This window comes from Xylaria bambusicola (genome assembly GCF_022495145.1).
Source record: "Xylaria bambusicola strain CBS 139988 unplaced genomic scaffold F5B22scaffold_7, whole genome shotgun sequence".
Classification (NCBI taxonomy): Eukaryota; Fungi; Ascomycota; class Sordariomycetes; order Xylariales; family Xylariaceae; genus Xylaria; species Xylaria bambusicola.
The window spans coordinates 883,741-896,493 of NW_025953560.1; the positions used below are offsets into that span (position 1 = coordinate 883,741).

Sequence of the window (12,753 nt, forward strand, 5' to 3'; positions counted from 1 at the left end):
TGCTGTGCGACATGTCTTATGCGCTGAATTCTATGAACTAGAAGCCCCGGTAGTTGGTGAGGCAGCCTCGTGCAGCTGCTCGACTGTCGGCTGACTGAAACCATCTCCAAGCGCTATTATCAAGCGTTGCTTCTTTTCGAATTGTCGGGATAATTATGTTCTGAGTACACAGAGATGTCAGAAAGTAACGCAAATTTCATGGCGCAAGAAAAATAATATGGTGAGAAACATTCTGGTATATGTCTTTATTTGGAAATGATCTTTCAGAATGCCAAAGATTATTTGATAATCATAGCTAGTCGGTGTGTAATATTGATCGTTTACCATGCATCTGCCCATTTAGTCGGAATTCAGCTAGGTATTCCGGATAGCACTGAAGCTAATAGGCGCAAGCTAAGTAACAGCAACACATCCCGAGCATATCGCGGGACGTGTCTCGGTTCCTGCCGCCTGCAATGGTGCGACTATGGTCATTGGTTAGCCAAATTCCGTCAACTCATCATTATAAGAAGGTTGCTAGTGGATGTCTTGATGGTGGATGCCCTCAATCAAAAGCACCCTTGGTTGACGTTCAGGTTGAGAGATGTTCGCTTGATTTCAAGAAAGCAGCCTCGGCATCGGGGTTTTGAAGTTTGCGGCTTTAGAATAGATTATTTCAAATGCAAGATATTTTTTCGATTTGCCACAAAAGCCATCAATATGAGACCGCCACAGATCACAATGGTCTATCGCTCATAATCTGTGTTCTCCAGATATTGTGTTGTGCTGACACCGGCCTCGAGCCAGCCTCCGAACTATTGCAACGACCATTTCGAAATGCTTCATTGACTTGAATTTCAATCACCCATTTGTTTTGGTCCTCGTTTAAGTTTTACGTTTGGAGATCTAGGAAATCGGCAACTTTCCTTATCAATGTATTGAACTCACCAAGTTCCGGTATGGTAGTTTCGTTGCGATCTTCACGTGACACTAGTAGCTCCTTCCTTGCACAAGATTTCAATCCGATGGCAAGTGACGACATTTGGGGATAGCGCCTGCACAAATCTGCACAATCTGTCGAGGAACAGTAGTAGTAAGTAGTCATAATGGCTACATCCAAGGCGATCTATATGGCGTGCATACGATATCCTGGACAGAGTATCGTGCCCTGAAGCTCCTGTTCCTGGCGAGAAAACAACAGTGCACTTCTTAAGGGGCCTCTCAGCATCTTCAAGATCATGGAAGGAGGTGTGCGCAACATCTGCTTCATTGGGGCAGGATGCGTTGGTGAGCACGACCTTCATCTATCCTCAGTATCGGTGTATTCAAAGTTCAGTGGTCCTAACGGTTAACACTGCAGGTGGCCCTGCTGCCGCAGTCATCGCTTACCAAAACCCGCAGATCCGCGTCGTTGTTGTCGATCAAGATAAAAGCCGAATTCGACGTTGGAGATCCGCTCACTTGCCCCTTTATGAGCCAGGACTCGACTATCTTGTTCGTGTCTCGAGAGACGGCTCTCGGGAATTCTCGTTTCTAAATCAACCAGGCACTACTATATCCTCGTCGACGACTGCCGCCTGTGAGAGCAATCCTTTACAGCAGGACATAAGGGACGAAGAGCAGCAGAATAACCGGATAGCAGTTCAAGCAAGGCATCCAAACCTCCTTTTCACCCCTAAATTTGAAAAGTCAATAAAGGAAGCAGACGTTATTTTTGTTGCTGTCAATACCCCTACCAAATTGAAAGGCATTGGTGCCGGTAGTGCGACCGACATGACAGCATTTGAGGCTGCTACTAATACAGTCGCGCGTTATGCTAAGCCCGGAGCGATCATAGTCGAGAAGTCGACGGTACCTTGTAGGACTGCTCAACTCGTATAGGACACGGTTAGTAATAATATTTCCTTTTACACGTTGATTAGGCTGCTAACATTTATAGATGTTGATGCATCGTCCCAGCTTTGGGTTTGAAGTTTTATCCAATCCTGAGTTTCTGGCTACAGGGACAGCGGTGAACGATCTACTACACCCAAGCCGTGTGCTTATTGGGCATTCCAAATTGCCGTCGGGACGTCGGGCTGCGCACACTCTTAGAAGTATATATGCTAGCTGGGTTCCGAATGATCGAATCATCACCACAGACGTGTGGTCCTCAGAGCTTTCTAAGATAGTGGCTAATTCTTTGCTTGCTCAGCGTATTAGCTCCATCAATTCCGTCTCAGCTATTTGCGAGAAGGTTGGGGCCGATGTATACGAAGTAGCTGCTTGCGTCGGTAGTGATCCTCGTATTGGTGACAAGTATTTGCAGGCCGGCATCGGGTTCGGTGGAAGCTGTCTCAAAAAGGATCTTCTTAGTCTTGTGTATCTCGCCGAATCTTTACAGCTGGACGAAGTTGGTGATTACTGGCGTCAGGTTATTAAGATGAATGAGTTTCAGCGAGACCGCTTCAGTAAACGTGTCGTTCGATGTCTCAACAATACGTTAGTCGGGAAAAAGATCACTCTCTTTGGCTACACATTCAAGGCAGGCACATCGGACACGCGAGACTCTCCAGCTCTGGAGATCATCAAATCACTATTGGAAGAAAACCCACGAGAGATCGCCATCTTTGATCCTTTGTGTAATCCCGCTCTTATTCGAGAGGAGATTGAGGGTCTCCGAAAGACCTGCGACACCAATCTTGGACTTGTTGAGATCATCAAGATATATGACAATCCCTACAAAGCTTGTGCGGCGTCCAATGCTGTTCTTATCACAACCGAATGTGAAGAGTTCCAGAATACATCGGTTGAAACCAACCGACCTGCTACTGCCCCAAAGAATGAGTTGGTCGACCCAAGGCCATTGAGTACGCCTAAGCCAACAGAGCAAGAGGTACTGAGATTGCACCAGTTCCTCATGTCTGTGAACCCTAGCTCAAACCTCGGGGATAGCGATCCTTTGCGAAGGTTAATTCGGCCGCCTCCTTGTGCCAATGATTGCCCTGACTGCGGTCCGCAAGCACATGCCCGCTCGAGATGTGGTGACTCAGACAACTACAGAAGCAAAAATAGGCTTGACTGGAGCAAGATTGTACCCCTTCTAGCGATGCCAAAGTGGGTTTTTGATGGTAAAGGGGTTATCGAGCCAAACAGCTTGATTGAGATTGGAGTGAAGGTCGAGAGCATTGGGCGTCAAGGTATCTAACAACTACCACCACCGCGAGTCATATTTATAACATAGTGTCGTTTCCCTTTTGATAGCACAAAGTACACCATTGATGCAAAGCTTCAGGTAATTGACTGTGCTTTCTTTAATAATCTAGAGTACGATGGGCCCCCATCATATTTCAAACGGGTTCATGGTCTCTCCCTGTTGGCATAAAATTCCCGGCCCTTGATGCATGGGTAAATGATTCGCTATTCTTTGCGATGTTCAGTTCCCACGGCACTCCAAATAGCTCCATCCTTACATAGTTTGCTCCATTCTGTCTAAGCAGCTATTGGGTATAATCGTCAACCTTTTATTACTATGGGCTGTGCTTGGGATTGCAGTCATATTCGGTCTTTGGCCTAGTAATAATTTTGAGGACTATAATTATGGTTAGGGCCTGAAAATGGGTTGCAAAATTGAGACAAGCGTACTAGGGAATGATAAATTAGATGCACAGCATTTCCGAATTCCTGCTCCATGCAGTCTCTGTCTACGTCCTGTAATACTCACAGCCTCTCTGAATGAACACGGGAATACATGAGTGTGTGCTGTAGTGCACAGACGAAATGGAGACCGCCGACATATAGCCTAGATGGTATTATGACACCACTTGAGACACGTCCAGTCAACAATTTAGTTTCAACTGCCTCTCGCGACACGCCTTCTACAGACACAGAGAACTGAGTATCACGAAGTGTGGCGTACTAGGTCAGAAGCTATATAATGGCATACTCTACAAAACTGGGCTGATTTCTACATACTAGTCATACATCAGAGGCAGAATTATCACTAAAGAAGTGGTGGCACTGACACATGTGCCGAATATGGCCAACATCATGCGCTCGCCTTGGACAATGTGGAAGGCAAACATGTGTCTCCGGCCACCTGGTGAGATCAAACATCTCCCGATTGTCTCAGTTACACTATGGCCCACGTCGTTTTCGGAGACGCAACAACTGTGAGCGGGACGATGAGGCGTCGATGGCGCAAGGTATGGCTGGCAGCGACCAGAAATCTGGACTCGTAACATGTGTCGCAGCAACGCTGTTTTATTCAGTGGTTTGTGCCTACTATCAATATGCAACGCATTTTCTCTGAAGACACTGAATTTGGGCTTATGACGATACCTTACGAATCGGTTCTAAGAAGGGCACTAATTCGACACTTGTAGAAATCTAGCATGCATCTTTGTGACTATATCCTGCACGAATAGTCATTACAATGTCGCTGTGTTTAATATTGGTTATGAGTCACCAAGTGCTCGTTTCTTAACTCGCTCTTGCTTCTTTTTGGAGCTTCTTTTTCTCATGGGGCATCTCTAATGAGCACAATTGGCGCCGTAACAACACCCGCTGGACTGTCGGCCGTCCCGGCCGAGAATCGACAAGAGCCAAAGATTCGATAGGCTTTTTAGATTTGATTGCCTTCGCATATTGTTGACACGAGCTAGAGCCCCAAATTGGTGCAACTGTCAAAACAAGTCGAGGAACACGACTCTTGTCAGATGATAGCATCATTTGTCCCGTCTTGTGGCCTTTGCTTTCCGAACTACGGACTATAGTCGCACACCAATTTACCAGGAAACCCAATATAATAAAATCCAATCACCCAATATTGCCCACCCAATCTTCCTTTACCACCTTCAAAGCATCATTGGGCAGCCTTGTGAAACTCATTAAAGTTGGTCAACCCCACTGGCCATCATAATATTATTCATTGCCGTACTAACCAAACTCATCAGCAATTACAAACAAGTTTCCAGATCGACTTACAGTCGGAGAATCCATACATTCCTACCTGCTTTCCCCTCATAATCCCATAGTTAACTCCATCACAACGGTGTGCCGACTAGCAAGAATGGGCGATGTATCCATTCGCCACATTCAATTCGAGTGGATGGTCAAACCACCTGAGACTATCAAGGTCAACCACACACTGACTATAGTCGGTCGAGTTCCCGCACTAGTCGATATCCAAGTCATCGAAGCCATCTTACTCGGAGACTCCGGCGAGCACGGCGAGCGCTTCGAGGGCCAAGCCGCCTGGACAAGTCCCGGATTCAACGACGACGGGATGCAATGCACGTACGTATGGTTTTTCATACGGCTCGTGAAGCGAGGCAGGAACAAGATCAAGTTCAGGATCAGTTGGAAAAAGAGCAGAGAATTGTTTGGCACAGTCGAGACTTTCGAGGTCAGGGTTGGCGATAGCTATGATTCGCCATTTTATAGTAAGTCACTCTCTAACAAACATGGACAGTCAGAATGTCACTTAAGTAGCAGCTGCAATTCTAACACCCTATAAAGCCTTGGCAGAACAGGATTTGTTAGAGGTGCTTTTCAATGGGGAGCTCGACTTCCAATCTTAGCAGGGCGGAAGAAAGAGTCGCAAGTACAAGGGCTACTCGCGGGACGGCCGCGGGAGATATGGTCGCGAGCTGAATGGCCGTGGAAGAAACAGCGTCCACGGGCAAGACTGTATGGGAAGCGGTCGCAAGGAGGATAGTTGTAAAGGAATTGATTACGAAGAGAATTGCTACGAGGACAAGCGCTGCGATGCATACACGACTACAACAAAAATTTGGGCTGACATTGTCCGGATGATTCACAGTAAGTTGCAACTTCATATCCATCTTCCTCGCCCCAGGGTTCATTTACCTCTGCGACGACTGGCCTCTGACGTTCAAAGGACAGCGCAAAAATCCGAAATCATTCATATAGTATTGACAGGAGTGTAATAGCGTACCAGTATGCGTCGGTAACGATATGCACTAGTTACCAATAGCTTCATTCAGCGTGCGTTCAGGGGTTCAGCAATACATCAAATGATAATGTGCTTGAGCTTATAATGGCCTACCAGCTTTTATGCTTATGCGCCTGTAGAATTTACCTCATCTTGGATTCCTGCTCCGAGGATGTGATTTGTCTGTACTGCTCAGGACATTTTTAAGCTTTAGGCTTCATCGCTTGCGTTCCCCCCCAGTTCACCTCAGATACAAAAGTAAAAAGTAAAAATCAAGGAACAAACAGGATTGAGGCACATTTTTTGGCTAGTTGTAATCGCCTTATACGGCAACACCACGCGCACAGCTGGCTGGCCTGGGAGATGTATCAAGTGTCGAGGCCCATGCCTGCAACTTGTATGCGTTGAAGCCACTTGATCAAAATAGACTTAGAAGCAATGCTCCAAATATCAAAACCTACGATGTTGCAACAAGCATCGAGCCCCAATTCTCGGTATATTTCATGTATAATCGTACCCATATCCTACAAAAACTTTGAATTCTTCATCACCGGTATTTCTCCAGAGGGCTCGTACCGTCCAGTACGATCTCATATCTCAAAGATCTCGCTCACACCGGCTCCTCTCCGTCCATCGACGAGGTCCAGCCTCCAACCCTCCCAGTTCTTCAGCCCACGCTTCAGCTCTTTGATGCGCTCAAGTCTTCTCTTGGCGTCCTCTTGCTGTGCGCGCTTGAAGGCCTCTTCGTCAAATTCCATATCGTCGTCCTCGAGGAAGTCATCGTGGTCTTCGGGGGCAACGCCTGTCAGCGCGTTGATGCCGCTAGTTAGATAGTCGCTGAAGCCCTTGTTGCTAGACTTGCGCGTCGAATGGGGTGACAGCGGGCCAGCATTGCTGAGGTCGATGTTCGTGAAATCTTCCTCAGCACCAGGTTCCATATCTCGTCGTCTCTGGTGCCATATGCCTCTTCGTAGATCGTAGACTTCGGCTTCGAGATCTCGGATCTTTTTCTCCATGCGCTGTCGTTCCTCGTTCTCTAGCTCATCCATGGCTTCGTCGTCACCACCACCCTCAGCAGCATCCTTCTTCCGTAAGCGCAGATTTTCCGCTTCAAGCTTCTCAATTTTGGACTTTGCCTCTTGCACCTCCTTCTCCGCGCGTTCCTTGTCTTTCCGTAAAGTCTGTGATCGACTATCGTTCTCCTTGTGTAGATTACCTAATGCGAGCACTTTCTTCTCTAGAGCCTCTACCTTTTTCTCTAGCTCTGACTTTTCAGCGGTGATTTGCTCTAGATTCTGTTCGTACGTATGTAATTTGGTCTCGGCACTTGACCGCGCACTGCCTTCTTTGGTGACGCGTTCAGTGGTGCGCTCAAGATTGCCCTTGAGATCGGTTAGTTCCCGTTGAGCCTTCATCGCAGCCTGTTCCGACTGAGCAAGCTTGTCTTCCAAAGCTACAATCTGCTCTCGATCCGTGCCTCCTGCTGTCGCCTGTCGCTCGGCTTGGGCACGAAGACGTGAAATCTCCAATTCCATAGTCTCGATTGTGGCCGATTTAGATGCAAGCTGTGCCTGGAGCTCATCTACTGGTGTAGCCATGGCTAAAGAAGGTGAAGAGCCATGGCGCTTGGTAGCGGCTGATTGAAGCTGCGTATTCTGCCTTTGTAGAGCAGCGATCTCGGACTTCTGGGCGGGTGGGTTAGTCAAGTGTTCAAGACCAACTGGTGTATCGGCCACCTTACCAGTTTTTCTATTTGGTTATCTTCTGATCCATCCCGATCGGCTTCTTGAAGATCAGCAAGCTCTTCCTCGGCCTTTTTGTACCGCTTCTCCGCGTCGCCGGCTTCTTTGGCGAGCCGCTTATTCTCCTTCTCGAGGTCTTCAATGCGCGCGACCTGTTTCCGGTAGATGTCGGCGGCTGTCTCGCCATCGGGGCTTAGTGTTGGTGACAGTGGTCCCTGCCGGAATGACGAAGATCTGAGTTTGGATTGTTGTGATAGCGACGGGGTTGCTTGTGTCGGAGACGAGGGTTCTTCGGTGGCATCTTCAGCGGCGGCCTCGGGGGCTGGATCGTCGGCAGCAGCACTGGTCGTCGCTTCAGATTTGGCTTCTGTCGGAGCTCCCTCTTCCTCTTTCTCTTTGGTCTTTTTTGATCCGCCCGCCTTCTTGGACTTCTTTTTCATTTGCTCGAGCTGGTTATGATATCAGCATTTTGATAAAACCAGGCAATGGGTGGCTCAATTGAGCTATCATACCCGCTTTCTGGCGGCGGCGAGCTTCTCAGCCTTCTCGGCATCCGTCAAGTCCTTGTCGGCCATTTCCGACGACGATAACGCAGCTGGTTAGAGGGGCGGGTTAATTTTAGAGCAACGCTTGCATGTAAACTGGCAGATGTAGCCTCGAATCGAAGCTCTACAAGATATTATTGATTGATTGCTGGTGGTGGTCGGGTTTGTACTTATATGTCTATGTGCGTCAATGTGTCCAGAAGCTTGACGTTGTCCCACTAGACCATGCTGGACGGAACACTTACGTTAACAGAATGCACGGACCAAATCCCCAATCCCTTCCCCCACCCAAAGCTAGAGGAACATCTCCAGCCGGCCTCAGTCAGCTCATACAATTTACGTGCTACGTACTAGATTGACAAGCTAACAAGGCGACTAATAGCCAATATACTAAATAGGTGTATAGGTAAAGATCGTCCGTCATTACTGAACTCTGGGAAGGTTTCACAAGCCGATGATACCTTCCGAGCAACCAACCAGCATATAATTCGGTATTTACCTTCCACCATTTGCAGTAAATAAAAAGTAATTAATTACCTTGATACTATGAAAAGGGTCCATGTTCCCTCCCATATCCTCAAGTCATCCATCCGCAGGCTCATCGCCACCATGGCTCACGCAAACCCTCGACGATTCGCGCCTCTGGGACACAATCCAGGACAGCCAAAAACACAATTACCAAAATTGCAAGGCGTAATATTCGACGTTGATGGCACTCTCTGGTAAGAAGACTTTTGACCCATGCGTGCGATGGTGCAGGGGTTTGGAAAGGTGACTGCAGGAACTAAGACAGTCAACTCTCATAAGGCCGTCATCATATCAGTCATCTCATTCATATAGTACTCTTTCAGTCCTACTCACTCATCCCAAACACCCAAATGGAAAAAAAAAAAAAAAAAAACACTAATCAGCTGACTAACACATGACAACCCAGTCTTCCCCAAAACTACATGTTCGTGCAAATGCGCTCAGTCCTGGGTATCCCGAAAAGCATCGACATCCTCACGCACATCTCCTCGCTGCCCACGCCTGCAGAGCGCGAAGCAGCCATGGACTCGATCCGCGCCATCGAGCGCGAGGCAATGTCCTCGCAGGTCGCGCAGCCCGGCCTGGCAACACTAATGACATACTTACAAGAGCGCGGGATCCGCAAGGCGATCTGCACACGCAACTTCGAGACGCCAGTAACGCACTTGCTAAGTAAGTTTCTGTCGGGGATTGACTTCGCGCCGATCGTGACGCGCGACTTCCGGCCGCCGAAGCCCGATCCCGCGGGCCTGCTGTTCATCGCCCGGTCATGGGGGCTCGTGCGCGACGCGGAGACGTCCTCGAGCGCGCTGCTGGAGGCTGCGGCGCAAGGAACTGAGGCCGAGCGCGAGGGTGCGAGAGGGGTAAGTGAGACGGGGGATCCGGAGGCCAAGATAGAGGAGGTAGGCGATGCCTCGACACTCATCATGGTGGGGGACTCTATAGACGACATGACGGCCGGCAGGCACGCCGGCGCGGCGACGGTGTTGCTCGTCAACAGTGAGAACGCGCACTTGGCCGAACACCCGCATACAGACCTGGTCATCAAGCGGTTAGATGAGTTGGTCGGCGTCTTAGAGAGTGGGTTCGTGGGAAGGGAGATGCCGATATCCTCTCCTTGAAGAAATCGATGAAATTGTACGCAATGGGAGACATCCATATAACCCAAAACAACCAATATCCATGAGCGGAGTTGGAACAGTAGATATTTGTATATACATACAACATAGCAAGACATAGAACTGAGGTTTTGCACGGATCTTACCTAGTAGCTAAGTGTAGATCGCGGAGACCTTTCAATCGTGCTCATAACAGCGCGGTATAGGTAAGATGAAGCTTATTCACGTTATCATGCTAAGACAGACGAAAGCATACGTTTGACGAACAATTCAATTTTTTTTTTTGAGATCTGCTCTTAACGTAGGTAGTACTTATAACATGCTGAGTCATGCATCAAGCATGGTCAGTGATAGCCACCTGTTTGAAGCAGACGGGAACAACAAGTTCCATTTGCCCATTTAATCATCAATACATGAGTCCTCCATACCCCTCTACATAAAGGTATCTGGTATCTTCTCAACGTTGACGCTAGTAGTTAAATGGACTTGCAAGGCGGAGAAAGCACTCATATCTTCAGACACCTGGGTTTCAGATATATCTTGACTCTAGGTAGCGCCAGTTCTAGTGGTTTAACTCTATGCATGCAGCTGTGCCTTTTGTACCCGAGCTACAAGGGCTCGCTGGTTACATCAATTCTGTCGGTCCCTTTGGGAGCTTCGCGCACATTCATGACGCGAGCTGGTTCGGCTGGACATGGATTTGCATCCACTACGCAAATGATTCTATTTTCGTGGGTATCCCATTGCTCCATAATTGCCATTTGATGGCGGGTACGCCACCTGTCGGCGACTCTCACTTCGTAGCTCATCTGGTGTCTCTTTTCTTGGTGGAGGAGGAGGAAGCGGGCCGCCCGGTGCCGGTCTTACTGGGAGAGTGAATGTCCCAGCGCTAGCACTAGCGGGAAGCGTGATATCTGTGTGCCCAACCTTAGGAATGGATCCAGATGTTGCCGATCTCTGGCCCAGGCCTGGATGAATGCTGGATCCACCAGCTCGCCCAATACTTCCCGTCCCATTTCTGGTGGGCGAGCGACTTGGTACTGGTCCGTAGTGATCCCTAGGCGAAATCACAGCTCCCGCAATCGGGATCTCACCAGAGGTCGGCGTATACGCCGGGTTGTTGTCAGCTTGCTGGTTCGGTGAGTCGCTAGACCTCAGAAGCTCTTGAGTAGCGGGGGATAGCTGTGGCGCAAGGTGCGATTTACGGTTATCTTTCTCCATCATGCCGACAGCCCATGCCCGAAGGTCAACGGGCGTCCGCTTGGCAGCCTGAACAAAGGCATCATTATCCTGGCAAGTTTTATTAGCCACAGATCATTCCATAAGAGCAAGCATAACTTACGAAAAGGTCTTGTGGCGTTGGACGCTGCTCAGGTTCCTTGTATAAGCACTTCTGAATCATATCCTCCAGAATTGCTGGGAATGCATCACTCTTTGGCAGCTTGGGAGCGGGCTCGTGGACAATTTGCTGTAGCAAGTCCAGGATACCAGCAGGCGCGCCATCTCCATCAGATAGTTGTTCACTAGCAGCAAACGGGAACTTTCCGATAGCCAACTCCATTATTGTTAGACCAAAGCTCCACACATCGGATTTGACGGTATACTTCTCGCCCTGGATACGCTCTGGGGCCATGTATGTTGAAGTTCCCACGAAAGTATCGGCAATCGAGTTGACCAGCTCACCTGAGACGCCGAAATCGCATAGCTTTATATGGCCTTTGGAGTTGGTAAGGATATTTGATGGTTTGATATCACGATGCATGATGTGAAGTTTCGAGTACAGGTAGGTAAGGCCACCGAGTGTTGCTTCGGCAATCTTCCCTAGTACGTCTACCCGAATGGGTCCAAACACGCGTGACACTCTATCTAGAGACCTAATAGCTTAGTTAGCAGATTGAAAACTTGTGATCCAGCTGCTGATACACACCCAACATCCATATACTCCATGCACATTATGACATCGTTATGATCGTTTAAGAAGGCACCGTAGAAGGTTACAATGTAATCAGACTGGCAGCCATGCATAATCTGCAGTTCGCGCACGATCCGTTTGCGTAGTTCCTTATTCGCCTCGACGTGAATGACCTGAAATAGCACTTAGCGTATTGCTTCACAAAAGACGCATAGAGATTCGGCTACTACCTTTCGCGCCATGGTAGTGCCCGTAGGCAAGTGCTTGACCTTGCTCACGGTGCCACCATTACCAGATCCTAGTTCCTTCACGATCTCCAGATCCTCTTGGCGGATGTCGAGGTTGAACTCGATGCCTATCTCCAGTTGTGCCTCATTTCCTACATCTTCTGCCCTGGAACCTCCAGCGCCCCAACTTGAACCGTTGCCTGAGCCGGAGGAAGTAGATACTTTCGGTGGGCCAAGAGCTAAACCTTTAACATTCCTGCGCTTCATGGAGCGCGGGGCGAAGTTAGCTTCTGACATGGCTCGCGATGTCGGGAATGCCCAGGGGGGAAGACTGAGCGGAGAGGATTGATTAGGCGGAGTTGAGTCGAACAGAGCGGTGGCGCCTCAGCGGATAGATGTTAGTCTGGTACAGATGTCGAGAGACAGGCACAGTTGCATCGCCCACAGCGCAGGAGGAGGATCGTCGCAGCAGCGGTGCGTGGCCTGACCTGACCTGACCTTTTAGCCCCTCTCAGGGCGGGAGGGTGAGGTGGGAGGGGCGAGGCGAGGCGTAAGGAGCGGCGGAGCGAATGATGGCCAAGGACGTGTGGTATGGACAACGCGGTGCAGAAAATATCGCCTGGACTTGATCCAAAAACTGGCCGTGTCGAACCGGGCAGGCTAAGCAGTCTCCTTAGTAAGTATATGTAGGTATGGTTGGTGATGTGAACGAGAAAGCTAGGTTAGGTGGATAGGTGATGACCCATGGGGGAAAGGGAGCTCGGTTA

General features: G+C 49.0%; 5 protein-coding genes across 5 annotated transcripts; 3 read left to right on the forward strand and 2 right to left on the reverse strand.

Moving 5' to 3' along the window:
* Positions 1-1,217: 1,217 nt before the first annotated feature.
* Positions 1,218-3,166, forward strand: F5B22DRAFT_643576 (nucleotide sugar dehydrogenase; the record flags this gene model as incomplete). Its single annotated transcript, XM_047978293.1, has 3 exons — positions 1,218-1,266; positions 1,340-1,830; positions 1,919-3,166. 3 exons carry the CDS (start codon positions 1,218-1,220, stop codon positions 3,164-3,166), a joined length of 1,788 nt encoding a protein of 595 aa, XP_047834012.1.
* A 1,863-nt stretch (positions 3,167-5,029) lies between these two features.
* F5B22DRAFT_643577 (uncharacterized protein) lies at positions 5,030-5,540 on the forward strand (the record flags this gene model as incomplete). Its single annotated transcript, XM_047978294.1, has 2 exons — positions 5,030-5,402; positions 5,479-5,540. The coding sequence occupies 2 exons, from the start codon at positions 5,030-5,032 to the stop codon at positions 5,538-5,540; spliced, it is 435 nt and encodes a 144-aa protein (XP_047834013.1).
* A 334-nt stretch (positions 5,541-5,874) lies between these two features.
* Positions 5,875-8,777, reverse strand: F5B22DRAFT_594946 (uncharacterized protein). The gene is made up of 4 exons (XM_047974093.1): positions 8,757-8,777; positions 8,169-8,693; positions 7,656-8,105; positions 5,875-7,599 (listed from the first exon to the last, which is right to left on the reverse strand). The coding sequence occupies exons 2-4, from the start codon at positions 8,229-8,231 to the stop codon at positions 6,505-6,507; spliced, it is 1,608 nt and encodes a 535-aa protein (XP_047834014.1). The 5' UTR covers positions 8,232-8,693; positions 8,757-8,777; the 3' UTR covers positions 5,875-6,504.
* On the forward strand, positions 8,478-10,073 carry F5B22DRAFT_513118 (HAD-like protein). Its single transcript, XM_047972553.1, has 3 exons — positions 8,478-8,692; positions 8,756-8,923; positions 9,136-10,073. Exons 2-3 carry the CDS (start codon positions 8,811-8,813, stop codon positions 9,848-9,850), a joined length of 828 nt encoding a protein of 275 aa, XP_047834015.1. The 5' UTR covers positions 8,478-8,692; positions 8,756-8,810; the 3' UTR covers positions 9,851-10,073.
* A 497-nt stretch (positions 10,074-10,570) lies between these two features.
* Positions 10,571-12,283, reverse strand: F5B22DRAFT_634362 (kinase-like domain-containing protein; the record flags this gene model as incomplete). Its single annotated transcript, XM_047976972.1, has 4 exons — positions 10,571-11,137; positions 11,190-11,721; positions 11,775-11,932; positions 11,990-12,283. The coding sequence occupies 4 exons, from the start codon at positions 12,281-12,283 to the stop codon at positions 10,571-10,573; spliced, it is 1,551 nt and encodes a 516-aa protein (XP_047834016.1).
* Positions 12,284-12,753: the final 470 nt, after the last annotated feature.